At 37.1% G+C, this 18,839-nt stretch overlaps 1 protein-coding gene across 14 annotated transcripts in view; it reads left to right on the top strand.

Annotated features, from left to right (window-relative positions):
• Nucleotides 1-17,518, top strand: part of agrn (agrin) — a 261,972-nt gene extending 244,454 nt beyond the window's left edge. For 7 of the 14 annotated variants that reach the window (XM_051879042.1, XM_051879031.1, XM_051879028.1 and 4 more), the window contains 9 exons: nt 128-139; nt 3,471-3,587; nt 3,882-4,065; nt 4,540-4,627; nt 5,358-5,381; nt 7,891-7,923; nt 10,498-10,722; nt 12,856-12,959; nt 15,040-17,518. In XM_051879042.1, the coding sequence (XP_051735002.1) occupies nt 128-139; nt 3,471-3,587; nt 3,882-4,065; nt 4,540-4,627; nt 5,358-5,381; nt 7,891-7,923; nt 10,498-10,722; nt 12,856-12,959; nt 15,040-15,197 (945 nt within the window). In that variant the 3' untranslated portion in view covers nt 15,198-17,518. The remainder of the gene's footprint in view (nt 1-127; nt 140-3,470; nt 3,588-3,881; nt 4,066-4,539; nt 4,628-5,357; nt 5,382-7,890; nt 7,924-10,497; nt 10,723-12,855; nt 12,960-15,039) is intronic. The other 7 variants (XM_051879037.1, XM_051879041.1, XM_051879030.1 and 4 more) reach the window with 6 other exon arrangements.
• The last annotated feature ends 1,321 nt before the right edge of the window (nt 17,519-18,839 follow it).

Below are 18,839 nucleotides of genomic sequence, written 5' to 3'. Positions count from 1 at the left end.
TATTCTTCAGGCTTATAGTTTACTGCATGTGGTTCTGTGTTTACTGACATCTTCTGTGTTTTCTTCACTGGTAACATTTTTTTTCTTCCTTCCCCTGTGCTCTTTTTGTGTGCTGTCTGGATATAAGAAATCACGCAAGGTAATGACTGAAGTCTGAAATCGCTTTCTCGAATCAACATCCTCATTCCCACCAAAAGCAACTGTCCATTTCAGCTTCATTGTCCATTAGTCAAGATACAGTAGAGGATCAAACGAAATGGAGGGGAGGGTTTTTTTCTCCTCTTCAAACCATTCCATATGCTGAAAAGAACGAGACAGAGAGAGATTTGGCTTTCACCTCAGACCAGCTGGTATGGGGGCGACAAGGGAGAGAGTTATCATTTGACCACCATTGTTTCATCATCCTTCCAACAACAATGAAATGTCTTCATTAGTCTCACGTGGGAGGGCCATTAAACCGCCTCACCGTGGATGTAGACTGCGAGAAAAAGGTTGCTGGCGTGGGAGAGAAAGGGAGTGTTATCAAGAGAAGAAAGAGATGTGAGAGGAAGAGAGAGAGCGTGGTACAGAGCTAGGAGTTGTTCTTTTGGCACATTTGTTTTTGGACCCTTCAGGGGCGTCATGCACTTTTTTTTGTTGTTGTTTGTTTGTTTGTTTGAGGTGTACCAATGACAGTCCTGGCTCACTTGGTGCCCTAGGCAACATAAGACATGACCAAAGTGAAAGAAATTCTATTTATAAGTGCGAGACATGATAGTCTTGTCGTAGAGTTTCTTTTTAGCATCCAAGAGGACTCAGGTTCAAATGTGTAACTTTTGAACCTCAAACTTTGGAACAGTAGTGTGTATGTATATACTGTATATACATATGTGTATCTACACTAATGTTTAAAAGTTTGGGTCGGTAAGATTTTGGTTTTTGACGAAGACTGCCTACCCAGGCTGAATTTATTTGATCAAAAATACAGTAAAAATAGTCATTTTGTGAAATAAATAACTGTTTTCTATTTTAATATATTAAAAATGTCATTTATTCTTGTAATGGTAAAGCTGGATTTTCAGCATCATTACTCCAGTCTTCAGTGTCACGTGATCCTTCTGAAATTATTCTAATATGCAGATTTGGTGCTCAAGAAATATTTTGTATTATTAATAAAGTTTAAGTTCAGTTTATTTATATAGCACTTATAAAACAGCCACACAACTGACCAAAAGTGCTGTACAAAAGTTCAAAAGGAAGAAGTAAAGGAAAAGATATACAATAAACACAACTAAAACACAATAAAACAGGGTCTGACCCCAATTTGTACAAAACTAAATGAATATGTCGAATAAAAACAAAGAAACAAGGTATAGACATTAAAAACATAAAAACACGACAAGAACCATAAAAGAAAATTATGAGCCATGGAAAACAAGTACGTTTTTAGTAGAGACTTAAAAGTGGTCAGGGAAGGGGCTAACCTAATTTCTAAAGGCAGATTATTCCACAACCGCGGCCCAACCACAGAAAATGCTCGATCCCCTCTACGTTTGAGACTGGAATGTGGGACTAAGAGAAGGTTCTGGTCACTGGATCTCAAACTTCTGGAAGGAGTATATGGTTGCAGCAATTCAGATAAATAAATTGGGGCTAAATCACGTAGAGATTTATAAACAAATAAAAGGATTTTAAAATCAGTTCTGAATTTAATAGGCAGCCAATGAAGCGTCCTCAAAATTGGAGTGATATGAGCTCTTTTACAGCTATTATGAAGGAATCTTGCAGCAGCGTTTTGAACTAGTTGAAGATGAGCAATTTGAGACTGAAATACCGCAGTAAAGTGAATTGCAGTAGTCTAAATGTGAGGTAATAAAAGCATGAACAGCCAACTCTAGAGTTTTATGATTTAGGAAAGGTTTGATTTTAGACAACAGATGAAGTTGATAAAAACTAGAGCCGATTACAGAAGAAATGTGTTTGTCAAAGTTATTACAAAATTATTTTTTGTCAGGATACTTTAAAGAATAGAAAGTTCAACATTATAAATGTCTTTACTGTCGCTTTTGATCAATTAAATGTGTCCTTGCAGAATAAAAGTATTAATTTCTTACTGTCTCCAAATTTTTGAATGCTGGTATATAATTAATAATAATATTTTTTTATTATTTATGTATAATATTATTGGGTTATTTATTTATTTTTTGTGAGGAAAATTGTATTTCGTTGTAGAGCAGCTTTGAGATTTTGATAATAGAATTTTCAGTTTAAAGCAAATGATCTATCAAGGTGCGACACAGTCGGACTGGCAACATTTCCAGCTTTTTTTTCTTTACCTACAACAATCGTGCAACTTAATTATCGAAGATACTCATTTTTCTTGGAAATTGCATTCAAATACTTGGCTCTGAAATCTGAGGGGGCACGTGCCAGTTTGAGTGGGCATGATGCTTCTGGGGCCCTTGGGGAAGATTCCTAAAAAACACTGGCAGTTAGCTATTCACTTCACCTGCTCAATCTCAGTCTCAGCTCGTTCTGGCAGAGAACGGGAGAGTGAAAATGTCTCTCCCAGCCTGTGGCTGTCGGTGCATTGCAGCTTTGTGTCAAGACTTCTCATTGCACACGTCTCTGACCACATGAAACAGCAGCTGGGTGAAAACATTCCTGGCTATGCTGTCTTGGCCCAACCGCATGCTTGGACTGGCCCCCGGTTCCATAGCCAGAGCTTTTCAAGCCTTCGCCTGTATCCATACTTAGCTATTCTTCTTTTTATATCACTGGGATGAGAGCTGGACCACACGTCGAAAACTGGCATTGCTGTTGATGTCCCATCTTTTTTTTTTCTCCAGCAATTAACTTGCCTTTCCCCCAAGGCAATTATTGGCCTACATAAAATAAAGATTTTTAATTCTTTTTAAGTAGAGCCTCATGCAGAAAAATCCCACTGTAACTAAAGCGATTTTCACACCGGTTGGAGAAACGCTCATTTCATGGTCATCTGTGGTGTGAGCGATACACCAATTAGAGTTTACAGCTTGAGATTTTAAAGGTCCGAGGAACAATCAGGCATCCATTACACTCTTTCATTAAAAAACCATCCATATCAATCGTCCTCATTTCAATCGTTTCAATTATCTCTAACTTTTTTCCTACCTCTTTTCTCCTGTCTTATATGTTAGAGTCATTTACCATTCAGAGAACTGAGCTAGAAATCAATTATGGTTTTGTAATACAACACTCACAGTGATGTGGATAAGGATTAGGTGTGAAAGTTGAATCAATAAGCCTGCTGATTTACAGTAAACCATCCTCTCTTACACTGATTGCTTTTTACTGCAGTTTCTCTACTAGGTCATCCATAAAAATTTATAGCCATATATAAGGGTTTGCATTAAAGTATGTGACTTTTATTAAGTTTGATAGCTAAAAGAGTAAATAGAGGATGAGGAACAGTTCGTGTGGTTTCTCATGCTCATTTTTGTACTCTCCAGAATCAGCACATAGATCTTAATCTGAAGGAGCCTCTCTTTGTGGGCGGAGCCCCTGATTTCCGCAAAGTAGCCAGAGCTGCTGCGATCAAAGATGGCTTCAAAGGGGCCATTCAGAAGGTAAGAGCAATTACAGATGCATTAAAGTCATGAATTCGTATTTGCAACCCATTTTACTTCCATAATTTGATGTATTTTAGAGCGAAACAGGATATTCAGTGAGAATAAACCTTATTTTTCCCATTGCGAATTAAATGGAGAGTAAAAAATGTGTTACCAGAATGAAGCCAGACCTAAATGCGATTTGCTAAAACACTTCATAAATAGCTATTTGGCTAGAAGAAGCTAAGCTTATTATATTTGGATTAAAAAAAAAAAACTATATCTATTTTAAACCTGTAACTGTCTCCATAGATTACTTTGATGGGAATTCCAATCCTGAAAGCTGATAACGCCCTTCAATCCAGTGATGTGTCCATGTATCCCTACCACCCTTGCTCCAATAATGTTTGTGAGAATGAAGGCCACTGCAACCCCCTGTTGGACCGCTATGAGTGCATCTGCCGCAGTGGATTCGCCGGACAACACTGCCAGGACCGTAAGTGCCTTATTTCATCGCTTTTTTTTTAATTCAAAATCATATTACCCAGTACAGCCTCTTCTTCAACTCCTTCACACTCCTTTAAGGCAAGATTTGCATACGTCTTTAGCATACATCACCATACGACTTACTTAAAAGAAATCGCTCATGGCAGCTTTAGCCAATCATGTGCTCCATATGTAGATTTAGCTAAATCCACGCCTCCAAACTTTCACAAATAATATCAGTCATCGTTCCTTGATTTGTATGCTTATCACAAACGCACATTGGCACAGTCGCAAAAAAAAAACCACGAATTTTGCTCACCTCATTAACCTTGCTGGGTCCTACTGTTGTATCTTTAACCTTAATTAAGCCACACAAGCATGAAGCCTGCAATATATCACACTTTCCTTCTTTGCTTTAATTAAACAGTGCTGTGTCTCACATCGATTGGTGTATTTTCACTCCGTCTTCTCCCTTCCCTTTCAGCAATATTCGAGAAATCTGCTGGGGACACCGAGGCCATTGCATTTGATGGCCATACATTCATCGAATATCACAACGGAGTCACCAAGAGGTAATGTAGGCACGTCCTCATGTCAATGGCCTCCCCAATAATCACAATCCGCCCTGAGCATCCCATCTCTATATTAGCAGTCAATGAGGGGTGATGACAAGCTAGATTACTCCGGCCCCATTTAAGGTCCAGCGTACTTCCTCGTTTTAGCTAATGGCTTGATCTCATCAATTACCACTTCCACTGGCCTGTCTCTTTGGTTTCTGTGAACCCTGGCTGGTTCCAATTAGCGTAGCACCCGAAGGAGTCTCATGACTGCACTGCGATTTACCATGCTTATGTGCTGTAATGAACCTTCCTCCACCATCGCTAGGATCTGAAAACCACACATTTTCACTACCACACATATCCTAAAGCACCATGGATGGTCATGTCTTGATAATTGCTTCCTCCTTCGCTTATCAGATGATTTCTCTTCCTCTGGTTGGTCTGATGTGTCAGTGGTCCAGCTAGCACCAATTACGTCAACATTTTTGAACTGATTGACATCAGAATTCATATCACTGCCACGTCAACTGATCATACCACTGTGAAATACACATCTTACCACTTATTTCACAAACTAGTCTACTGTACATGGAGCAAACCTTAATGTAGGTCACGCAATGCCACTTCTTTTTGTTATGTGTTGTGTGTGTTTGTGTCTGTCTCTGTACACATAGCTTCTGTTGTCTTTGCTCTTGTCTGTCTGTCTCATGTGAGTGTCTGTTGTCTTCCTTCTGCTCTCAAGCCAACTGACCAATGAGATCCCAGAGTAAGTAGCCCGGAGACAATCTGGGATGTATTTGATTAAGCAAAACTAACATTTTTTAAGACAAACCATAAACCTAACCCAACATAAAGCACTGGTATTTTCCTTGTACTCCCATTTACATCACATTCAGGAAAACATTTTTGAAAAATACAGGGCTCATCTATTACGTATTATTACCAGAAAAGGTTGCATTTTCATCAGCCGCATCAGAAACTAGTTTCAGGAATGCATGCTTGGCATGAATAATGATGAGCATTGTGATACACTGATAGATTCCCACAGGAATCATGCATGGAAATACCTGAACTGACTTTGGAAATACGTCTGTGTATATTCTTAAGATAAAAAAGAATGAAGCCCCTTTAAACTGCATATAAGTGTTAACTTTTAAAAACATATGAATGTTAACTTTTTAAAGCACGATATACATCAATATTTAGTTGGTATTTACAGATTGGTTTAAATGGCATTTTAACACCCCATTAGAGAAATGTTCAATCTGTTACTGTGTTCCTTTTAGTGATTCTTATTTTAAATTATTTGTTTCCTTCTGAATGTAATTAAGTGTCTAAGTGGCTGCACTGAGCCCTTAAAAAGCTGGCAGCTTGATTAAATGGAATTATGTATTATGCTCATGAAAAGTTCCTGCCCGGCTTTTAAGCCACGTCACTTTGTTTGTCAAATCGCTCCCAGTGATTTCTAATAATTGTGCCCAAGGATGAAAGCGAAAGTGGCACATTAATCAAGGATTTGTCTCTCAGAAAACTGGTCGCAATTAAAGAGGCTCCGTCCAGTAGAGAAAGCGAGCCACTGCGGGCATCAATAATGGTTAGGGACAAGGCCCTCTTCATTGACTTTCACTCTTCCTGGGGTTTAATGCGTGTCACTTCCTCTACAAATGAAGTGCCAGATTAAAATTAATCTCAACCAAGAAAGCTGACCAGCCCTTCAGAATGAGTGTCATCAATTTAGCTTGATCTGGTTTTAAACAGAGCCCTTAAAATGAATGAATTTCTCAGAGGGCGCCAACATAGTGGCGCCGCATCTGTGGGAATAGAGTCATATTTCTGTTAGTATTTACTGTGCTGTTCATATGTCTTTATTCTTTCTCTTTAGCTCAGCAGCCTTGGATCAGTTTACCCATTCTTACCATTCAAGTGACCTGTTCCTAAATGCGTTTTTATATAATTGGCCTTTTGACAAAGCTCAGTTAGCTCAGTTCCAATACTTAGTGAGCTACCTTGCTGCCATCTTAGGAAGCAGAAAAGCACACCATACATATAGAAACTCGACTCGCAATTGATTTCAGTAGTTTGACTTTAGCATGTTGCTAACAGCACTCTATAGCATAACAACATAAAATACATATGACACACTCAAATATTGGGTAAAATAGTCATTCGGTAGTTTGATGTTAGCATGTTGTTAACAGCACTTTGTAGCATAACAAACAGCACTTTATAGCATAACAAAATACATGGCACACTCAAATATTGGGTAAAATAGTCATTCAGTAGTTTGACATTAACATGTTGCTAATAGTGTACTATAACATAAAATACATGGCACTCAAATATTGGGTAAAATAGTCATTCAGTAGTTTGACATTAACATGTTGCTAACAGCGCACTATAGCATAACAACATAAAATACATGGCACTCTCAAATATTGGGTAAAATAGTCATTCGGTAGTTTGGTGTTAGCATGTTGCTAACAGCGCACTATAGCATAACAACATAAAATACATGGCACTCTCAAATATTGGGTAAAATAATCATTCAGTAGTTTGACGTTAGCATGTTGCTAACAGCACACTATAACAAAATACATGGCACTCTCAAATATTGGGTAAAATAGTCATTCAGTAGTTTGACGTTAACATGTTGCTAAGAGCACTTTATAGCATAACATAAAATACATGGCACACTCAAATATTGGGTAAAATAGTCATTCGTTTTAATTACACTGAACTATTTTTACAGTTGTCAGTACTTAATGAAATATGTGAGTTACATGGAATGGAAACTTATGATGCTGCCATAGAATTTGGCCAAAATATGATTAAATAAGATCTTTTTAGCAGGCAGAACAATTAAGTTAATTGAACCAAATGATGCCTTAAAATGCTGTGTCTATAGGTTTTGGAATTTGATCAAATATGAACAGTCTTTCAAACAAACACTCACGTAGTTACTCTTTTTCTCGCTTTCTCGCTCACTTGACTGGTTGAGAATGATGGAATTGTTGATAAATTGCAGTAACTCAGCCATGTGACAGCTCAGAACAATAAAACAATGTGCCAGTACCACTGGTGCTGCTGATACAGTCTTCCAGTGTGTTTTCTTTGCCTATGCTGGCATAACAACTGAAACACTAGAATAATTTAGTGAGGTCAGTCCAGCTTTTTGGCGCAGGTCTTCTTGTCTGTGTGTTATGCGATCCCTGTTCTTCCCCTCCACCCTTTTGCGCTTATTGCATGCCTATCATTTCTTCCCTTGCTCTTCTAAGCCCTGAGTCACTGGAGAACCCATCTGACCAGAGGTGAGTCCCCTCTGCCTGAACTGTTTCCAATGGCACGCCGTCCTCCCACACTCAGCCCCCCGCAGAGGCTAAAGGCCAGGGCTTTTGTCAGGTAGCAAGTCGCAGCTTGCACACTGAAATCATTTGTAGTATGTCTCAGACATGTTTATTTGTCTAATATGCAATCCTAAAGAGAATGTTTGGTCTTTTTTATGTTTTCTATGCTGATTTTGGGGCAAAATATGCAGAATGGATTTCAATATGTGATGTGCTCTTTTATTTTAAGTTGTAAGATGCAATGAACCATTTGTGAAGAAACACAGTTAAAAGCAAAAAAAAAAGTTACTGCTTATTAACAGTTAGCAAGGATTAGTTCACCCAAAAATGAAAACTCTGTCATTAGTTACTCAACCTCATGTCTTTCCAAACCCGTAAGACTTTCGTTCATCTTCGGAACAGAAATGAAGATCTTTTTGATTAAATCTGAGAGCTTTCTGTCCCTCCATAGACAGCTATGCAACTACCACTTTGACACTTTAAAAAGTTCATAAAGAGATTGTAAAACTAATCCATATGAATTGAGCTGTTTAGTCCAAATTTTCTGAAGAGACTCGATCGCTTTATATGACGAACATATTGAATTTAGTCTTTTATTCACATTAATATGTACTAATAAACAGCCAATATACTAGTAATATGCATGCTAATAAGCAACTAGTTAATAGTGAGAATTGGACCCTAAACTAAAGTGTTACCAAACTTACAGATCCCAAACTTTCGAACTTGTGACTATGGTTCTAATAATAATAACAATATCATTAGAAAGACTTTACTTTTTTAATTCAGTGCATTAAAAAGTGTTTCTTGGTCAGACAACCCAATATGAAGGAGCAGATCACATATGGTAAAATGTATTAAGCAAAAGCATCTAGTTTGAGTTCTGTGACTGAAGATTCTGTGTGCCTGCTAAGATGTGAGAGACGTGTTTAATGACTATTCCCATGTGAGCCACTGCCCTCTATAGGTGGACAGCATAAATCACTCTTTAAAATCACTTCTGTTATGAATAAAATGCATTTTTTGAACCAAAATACCTAAAGTAGATCTTTGTTTTTGTAAATGTAATCCAGCTTTAAGGGGTTAAGCCCTACTTCCCATTAGAATGTTCTAGATGCTTGAGATCCAAATGGGACATGAGCAGTAATGAGCTCAGCAGAGTGGTGTATAATCACAGTTAGCTGCCCTGATGCCGAAGCTCTGGCCTGGGGCCGCGCGAAGGGAAGGCCTGTGGAAAGAGTCCAGTCAGCACATTACGTGTGTCTCATCGGGAAAGAATTCAATTACAGCAAATAATTATTCAGCTTTACGCCGTCACGGGCTCATCAAGAGCATTAACATAATGAAATTCTGTCTTTTTAATCAAACAAATTAAGATATGTTATTTCCAATTCTCAAGTTGTAAGCAGAGCTGCTAATATTGTGCTTTGAAATTTGAGTTGTCAGTCAGGCAGGCCTCGAAAGGACGCTGTCTGATTTCACACCCGTCTTCAGATTAACCATTCCTCAAGACAACACGTATTGTTCGAATGGGCTCTTTCTAGGTTCAAATCTCGAATACAAAAACATACCTGCAAACTGTTTATTCACCTGAGCTTCACCCTGAGAGGAAACACAGCTAATGTACAATGGATAAACACCATAGATGAAATCACAGTGTGGTTGACACACCCGTGGAGAAAGTGTTTCTATGATGTGGTGTGAAGATGCGAGCACATTCGCCATCTGCTTTCTTCTGTGTCGTGTCCGTTGTCTTGTCACTCTCCATTTTGTCTTTGTCTTGTCTGCGTCTTTTTTCGTGTTGTTGTCACTTATCGTACTCCTGTTTATACGTTACCTGATTTAGCAAACAAGCCCCCACACACTTGCTATTCTGACTAACAAACGAGCTTTCTCAAATAATGGCTCTCTTGATGCCAGCAACTACAGGTACACCACTGAGAACAAAGGAATTGTTGTAAAAATAGCTGCTTTTCCTTTGTGGCGTATATGTGTGTACTTGCAGAGGGTGTTGAATACAATCGGCTCCCCGACACCGCCCTCCCTGAGGACAGGCGGATGTCACCTTCTGTATGCCTTACAAGGGAGGGCTGCATCCAGGGAACCAGATCAAAACACACATCAGACAGCAACTGCAATGGGCATCCTTCCTTAGCGCTCCCTGCGCAGGAAGAGAAAATCTAGAGCTTGAAGGCAAAATAGGAAGTGTTAACTTGGAGATAACCTAAAGTGTGTCACCAGCCCTCTCACACACGCATACGCATGCATTCGAGTTCAAAAACCCACCCTTCCCCCATCAACGTGGCCTAGTTTTTCTAGTTCCATGAGGACTCACAACTGCTCAATCTGTTCATTAGCTTATCAAGCCCTCACCGGGTTTTTGACTGTATCGAAGTTCGTTTTCACCCATAATTCCGTCACTGTTGTTGTTAAAATAGCAGGTAAGTCTCAGGGTTTCATGCACGTCCTGTGATTAACTCGGCGTCTCTGAAACGGCAATGGATTTGTGATAGCATTTCCTGTCTCTCTTTGATCTAGTGAGAAGGCCCTGCTGGTGAATAAATTCGAGCTGAGCATCAGGACTGAGGCTACTCATGGTCTGATTTTGTGGAGCGGCAAGGGAGTAGAGCGCTCCGACTACATCGCCCTCGCTATCGTGGACGGCCGCGTGCAGATGACCTATGACCTCGGCTCCAAGCCTGTGGTGCTGCGCTCCTCTGTACAGGTCAACACCAACCGCTGGATACGAATCAAGGCCAGCAGGTAAAATACCAAGGCCCGGTTTCACAGACAGGGCTTAGATTTAGCCAGGATTAGGCCTTATAGTTCAATTAGGACATTTAAGTAGCTTTTATAAATGTTCCTTGAGAGACAAAACAATGGCACTGACATATTTTGCTCTGTTAAACACTGTGAGTTTAACAACACTCACACCACAGTTCATACACAGCAAAATCACCAGAGTTAAATCAACTCTGCTCGGAGTACATATGGTCCCTTTCTAAAAGTAACACTGAAGCAGAGTTAAAGTTAATGAGATAATTAAGTGATTAATTAAGTGATGAATGAGCATTAGTGATGAACACCTGCTGTTAACAAGCAGAATCACTGAAGAAATGATAATCCTCCTCTGCTGAGATCTTGAGAGATATAATGTCTTTTATCTACGGGTGATTTCATCTAAGACTGTGGCTGAAGTCAGTTGTAGTTCTTGTGTTTCTCTTCATTGATTCTGCTTGTTAACAGCAGGTTAACGCTCAATCATCACTCAATTAATCGCTTAATTATCTCATTAACTTTAACTCTACTTTAGTGTTACTTTAACACTATTTAGAGAGGGACCATATGTACTCCGAGAAGAGTTAATTTAACTCTGGTGATTTTGCTGTGTATCCAGACCAGAGTGAGCTTGAAAATTTTGAGTGAGTTTGAAATTTTTATGGATATATTTCATATACTCTTTAACACCTATAAATTAAGAAATTAAAACGTAAGTGTTAGTATTGAAATTTTACACTTGTACTATAAAATAAAATTATTATTTTATTAAATACTCTGTTTCTGTCTTATCAAACTTTTGATTAAAATATTTTGGTGGGTCTTGAGATAGATTATACTTTTCTTGTTGGGTCCTGGAATGGAAAAGTTTGGGAACCCCTGGTTTAGATTTCTACTTGCCTTGCCAACAACTTTATTGGCCCTTAATAAAAAATGACACTTTTTTTATTTAATGCCATTTTTAAATATTAAATGTATAATTTATTTGTTTATTATTTGTTACATTTTAAACTGTTTAATTTTAAAAGTATAATTCTTAAATATATTATGTAAAAATTGTAATATTCTTTTAAAGTTTTTGATAGTAGTCTCTCACCAAGGCTGCATTTATTTAATCAAAAATACAGTAAAACTATTAAAATTTAAAATAACCATTTTCCTTTTTTTATATTTTAAATGTAATTTATTCCAATGATGGCAAAGCTGAGTTTTCAGCATCATTACTCCAGTCTTCAGTGTCACATGATCCTTCAGAAATCATTCTAATATGCTGATTTGCTTTTATTATTGTCAACATTAAAAAACAGTTGACTTTGAACAGAAAGTTTAAAATAACAACATTTATTTCAAAGAGAAGTCATTAGTAACATTATGAATGTCACTTTTTATCAATTTAATGCGTCCTGCTGAATAAATGTATTAATTTATTTCAAAAATATCTTACAGACCCCAACCTGCTTAAAAAATGGACATTGAAAATAAATTCTTTAACTCTTGGAAAATGCTGCAACATGATACACAGCAAAAACATAGTGATTGGTTTCTTACTATTCTTACAGATGCTACCAATTTTTGCAATTTCAACAAAGATAATAATTTTACCTTGCTGACACATTCATGCATAAAAATACATGTACATTACATAATAAAAAAATGTAAATTATGAAGTTTTCACAGTGGCCCTGGGGCAGATGGCCATCCTTATTATTGAGCCCTGATTTATATTTGACACAGATTGACACATAGAAATGTTTGCTAGTAATGGCATTTACATTTACCACGTTTTTGCCATAGAAGTGTTTTCCAGCAGTGGAAGTCATTTATATTTGCCTCAGGCTTGCCATAGAGCTGTTTGCCAGTAATGGCAGACAATTATATTTGCCAAAGATTTGCTATTAGAAATGTTTCCCAACAGTAGCATATTGTCCAACGTTTACTGCAGGTTTACCACTACCAGTGAAAAGCCACAATCTTCTTTCTTCCCTCATTACTACCATTTTGTTTGCCGCAAATTTAGTGCATATTAACCACAAGTTTGCCAGAAGGCAAAATCAGATTTTCAGTGTTAGATGTTGAGCTGTGATTCACTGTCTTCCTGTGCTTCTCTACTCTCCGCAGAGCGCTCAGAGATGGCTCACTGCAGGTTGGTAATGAGGCAGCTGTCACTGGGTCATCACCCTTGGCTGCCACACAGCTGGACACAGACGGTGCTCTCTGGTTGGGTAAGTCCATCTTACGCTGCTTTGCTCAATCATAGCACATTTACAAACCGACTAGGTACACCTTCTCCAAATAGTCCCCGCTTAGCACGTAACGACTAATTGAATCTTCCCCCACAGCGAGTGCTTCTAAAGGGCTACATTTTTTTTTACCCCTAAGCATCACACATGAACTTCACAAAAACGTGAATGTTAAGACACAATATATAATAATAGTTCATTATTAATTCCAGGATGAATCTCTACTATAGGGTGTTGTTTTAAAAACTCCAATGTTTCTGTGTTTTCCATCTCATTCTCTTTTGACAAACCTATTAAGATTAAGAAAGAGGATTTATTCTATGATATAAGACTGAGAAAAGTATTTCAGCACGAGGCTAGCCAGTAGAACAGGTGCTGTCAGTGCCCGCTGGCTAGAATACATTATCCTCAGACAGCCCGAACATCAAGAGCTCCCTCCGAAAATCCCTTCTTTCAAATGTCATTATTTATTTACTTATTCAGATGTAATTCACTTGAAATTAGCCCCGTCAATCCTCCTGTTGCAAAGCATACAATCCGATTAAAGAGGAAACACGCAGAGGCGAAAGAAAGAGAGAAAACTAGGAGAAACGTGAGCGAATCGCAATAGGGGGAGACATTTTTCGCCGTGCTGAAAGAGCGGGAGACGGAGCTGGATTTTCGACAGTGTCAGGTCCCTGAGGGAGGCGAACGTAACTCTCATTCAGAGCTGTCAGAGAACGTCCCCAGAGCCCGGCCTCCCAAAAACACTGTTTGATCTTCTCACCTGTTCCTGAGTGCTGTGTCTCTATCTTTTCACATTCTGACACCCCCACATTACACCATCAGTGTCTCAGGTGTGATTAAGTTTTTAACAGCCTTCTACACAGGGTTTCCATAACCTACAAGACTGTTCATCGCCCTTGAATAATATATAGCGCTGTAGCTCGCCTGCATGGTGGGTAATATCTTAGGTTACACAAAGACATGGGTCACTGACATATATATGGAAGCTTGTTTCCGCCGCTGAATAAAAAAATAAAAAGGTAATTGCAAGTTTTTATCTCACAATTCTGACTTTTTTTCTCACAGTTGTGAGTTTACATCCCGCAATTATGACTTCTTTTCACAGAATTGCGAGATATAAACTCACAATTGCGGGATATAAACTTTGAGTTATAAAGTCCAATTCTGAGGGAAAAAAAGACTGACTTTTTTTTCTCCGAATTTATAGTTTATAATTCGAGTTTATATCACACAATTCTGACTTTATAATTCGCAATTGCGAGTTTACTGGCTTTATAACTCACAATTGCGAGTTTATATCACACAATTCTAACTTTATAATTATAAAAGACTGACTTTTTTTCTCAGAATTTATAGTTTATAACTCGCAATTCTGACTTTGTAATTCGCAATTGTGATTTTACTGACTTTATAATTTGCAATTGCGAGTTTACTGACTTTATAATTCGCATTTTCGAGCGTATATCACACAATTCTGACTTTATAATTCGCAATTGCGAGTTTATATCACACAATTCTGACTTTATAATTCGCAATTGCGAGTTTATATCATACAATTCTGACTTTATAATTCGCAATTGCGAGTTTATATCACAATTCTGACTTTATAATTCGCAATTGCGAGTTTATATCACGCAATTCTGAGATAAGTCATAATTGCGAGATGTAATTTTGCAATTGCCAGAAAATTGTGAAAAATGTCAGAATTGTGAGACAAAAAGTCACAATTACCTTTTTTATTTTTTATTCAGTGGCAGAAACAAGCTTCCCATACATATGAGTGTCCACGGTAAAAAAAAAAAAAAAAAAAAATGTATTAAATTTCTTTGTATTCATTTTGGTTTCTTGACGTTTTGAAACATTTATAACATTTTCAAGAAAATTTTTAATTTAATCACTCTAAAAATGTCATGTTGAGTAAAAGTATTTTCAACAGTATTTTATATAGTATAATAGTATATCAATCTTTAAAATTTAAGGTGAAAAGTATTTTATATAAACATCATGAATTATTAATTCATAAGTATCTGATCTTTTCCATTCCTCTCCTCTTCAGGTGGTCTGGAAGAGCTGTCTGTAGCTCGCCGGTTGCCCAAGGCTTACAGCACAGGCTTTGTCGGCTGCGTGAAAGACGTGATAGTCGACGGGGTGGACCTACATCTGGTGGAGGACGCCTTAAACAGTCCCAAAATATTACACTGTTCTGCCAAATAGTCTGGCACCACCGTTCCTCCCAACACCATGTCTACTGCTGTAATTATTTTTCTATTTTTTGTATACTTTTCTTTGCCTTTTATATTGGAAAAATTACATTGTTTTAATTATAATTTTGTTTTTTTGGTTTGTTTTTTTTCCCCATCTTTGCGTCCAGCCATAATCACGTCCTCAGTCGGCGAACATGGTGTCACAAGACAAGCAAAAAGTCATATTACGTTTCTGTGACAAACAACAGAACATGTACTTGCTTATTACTTGAACAGTGGCAGATGAGACTGGTGCTGTTTGTACCGTCTGGATTGCCTTCTCTCGGTGCCATAGCTCTCGCTCGCTGTCCGGCAGTCACCAAACATTCCTCTGAGCTGTTGCTGTGGTCCGTTACTACGTCTAAAAGAAACGACTTTTTCCGCTTTATCGACACATGACAGCAACTGTTAAATACACTGAGCAAGACTATGTACGATGTTCCTCATTTATGATACCACTAACAGGGGCGAAAGCTCAAAACTTGGAGCTTTTGAATCCCAAACTGATAGTAGCTGACGTAACATTTAGCATTCCTCAAAATTCACCATTGTTTTTATCATGCAAATGTCATTATTGACCTGTGAGATGTAATAAATAGTAACGAAATACATGAGACTGTGAATTTTGAAGATGCTATTTTTTGTTGCAATCATTCGTCTCATGTGTTGTGCATATCTAAAGAGCAATTACATATATAGATATATATAGATATATATACTATGTGACCACTTGTTGCATGCATCTTTTTTAAGTGTTAAGTTGATTTTGCCTTGGTTTTCTTCATCATTCCATTCAGGGCAGAAATGTAGCTGACTACATTGCAATCTGGACATCTGACTATTCAAGTTGGGAGATATTGAAATTTTTTTATATATATATATACCTGCTATTTGTCAATCTGGACTTCTTGTGTGCGTGTGTGTGTGTTGGAAAAAATGGCTGTTGCAACAACTCAACTTTGGGAGGCGCTGTAACACAGGAAGAGATGAGAGACTCAAAACACATCAGGTGGACAAAAACAGCATTGACATTCTTGGCATGTTCCGTCATCGAACAAAAATCATGTATTCACTGAATTATTTTTTTTTCTATCATGTATCAAATGAAAATGTCGCTTTAAAATGCTGTCAGCACTTGCTATAAAAAAGGGATGATGTATGTAGACCCCTTGCATCCTATGACTGTGGCCCCCATAACAGCTGTTCATGTTCAACGGTAACCAGTGAAAATATTAATGCATGGGTTTGTCAAGTCAAAATGGTTTTTGTAACCTGTTCCAAGACAAATGCAATGCTGTGGTGCTGTCTCCGTGCAAGAAATATGAGTTTGATACAAGATGCTTTGCAATATACAAATAAGTATCATCGTATCTTATTTTTAATGCCTCTTTTTTTGTAATTTTCTTTTTTTTAACAAACCCTGGGACATGCAAGATCATCATCATAATCATGTACAGCCCTGTGTAAATTTGTTACTGAGGTTTTGTTTTAGTATTATACACTGGAAGCGAGTCTGACTTGTCTTTACACGGCATATCCTGAGCGAGGGGAGGGATCGGGGAATAATCTGTGTCTGGGGTTTGATCGGCCGTCACACGATGTCTGAGACCGGGAGCCCTTCGTTACTGCACGAGCTGTATGGACCATCCACCCTTTTTAGTATAGCGCCCTCACCTTCACTTTTCCAGCGGACTCGATTTTTCGATCTCTTTTATAATAATGGGAGTTATTTTTTGACATCCTCCAGTAGCTTTGCTCTCAAGGGATGAGGCTAATTGTGAGAACCGCCATGGAAATCTGCTGTGTGAATGGAAACTGAGAAATGCCTTAAAATCATTCACCGTTCATGGGTGACAAAAGTTCATGTCCATATTGTTCTGTGCTCTCACTTTGCCAGTATATTAGCCTCATTCCCATCATGTAAATTAATTCATAAATGTTAATAATTATATTAATAATGCTTATGAGAATTTCCAGAAGGCCTCGATAATAGTGGTTCTGGACTCTACAAAAATACTATTTACTGTACAAATACTATTTTCAGTATCTTATTTATGTCTTAAGAGGATTCTCAGTCTGGCATTTGTAAACTACTGTTTAGATTGATTGAACTAGACCTGATGGGCAGTGCACAGAATGAGAGGCATGACGTTACCATTACTAACTTTATTACTTGTGTCTTGTGTTCCAACCACCATAAAATAAAATGTAAAACAAACTGACCTGACTTTCTGTAACATTTACTTCTGATAACGTCTGTGAATAAATCCCTCCAGTTCCCAAATTGTCTAACCCAGAGTCTCCCTAGTGTTATATTATCGGTTGGGGTTTTATGCTCTTATCTGATCAAAAATACAGTAAAAACAGTCATATTGTGAAATATCATTACAATTTATATACAATATATAGCTGTATATAAATAATAAGTTTTCTATTTTAATATATTTTTAAATGTAATTTATTCCTGTGATTTTTCAGCATCATTACTGCAGTCTTCAGTGTCACATAATCCTTCAGAAATCATTCTAATATGCTGATTTGATGCTCAAGAAACATTTCTTCTCCTTAATGTTGAAAATGTTTTTTAACAATGTGAAGTTTTTACTGTCACTTTTTATCCATTTATGCATCTTTGTTGGATAAAAGTATTAATTTCTTTTAAAATTATGGTAGTGTGAATGGTAGTGTATATTATATTATGTTTAATTGTATTTGTTAAAGTCAACTAAAATGTTCTTCAAATCAAGAAATGCATTACCTCAAAGACCCAACAATGCAAAATCATACCATGACACAGGCTGAATAGCTAAATTAATATTCATAAATGACTTTTAACAAACATTTGGGCCAAACATTGTATCAGCTATATTATGAATTTGTGCCAAAAGGCAGCAGAGTTTGATTGAAAATACATTTGACGTCAAGAACATAAGATACGGAGAAATGTACGGAGAGATTTATTTTTCTAACCTAGTGAAAAATAAATATACTAAAATGTATTTGAAATACATTTATTTCATGCTAAGTATACAACTAATACATTTACATAGTTATGTACTTAATAAAAAATACCCTGCAATTGTACTTTTGGTATATTAAACTGGTATACTTAAAGTCTGCTAAATTGAAACAACTAATTTTGTACTTAATGCACTTTAATTGTGTGGAAGTAGTGCTGAGGTCCAACTAAAGATATTCCTATATAAAGTTGAACTATTGCAAGTATACTTTAGGTACACTTTAAATATCTTGCATTTAAAGACTGATATTATTCATAGAATCCTTATCAATATTGACATTAAAACACATTTTAGGCTTAATATTAAGAAATGTGCAGTGTGCACAAGTAGTACTCCAAATAAAGTTTAATTATAATTTTTATATCAGTCAGTCTCATGCGATATATCAGTAATATATTTGAACTATACTTAGTATGAAATAAATGTATTTTAAATATATTACTTTTTTACTAGGGTATACATTGGTAAAATACTGAAAGACACATTCCTGCAATAACACTGAATGAGCACATTTTTTTAAACCAGCAGAAACATACAGTAATGTCTTATTACTTTATACTAGAAACGAATGAAGTGTATTGATCATTTGTGCA

This window comes from Ctenopharyngodon idella, chromosome 22, assembly GCF_019924925.1.
Source record: "Ctenopharyngodon idella isolate HZGC_01 chromosome 22, HZGC01, whole genome shotgun sequence".
Classification (NCBI taxonomy): domain Eukaryota; kingdom Metazoa; phylum Chordata; class Actinopteri; order Cypriniformes; family Xenocyprididae; genus Ctenopharyngodon; species Ctenopharyngodon idella.
Note: the sequence above shows the minus strand (reverse complement) of the source record. Positions and strands in the feature narration are given on the sequence as shown.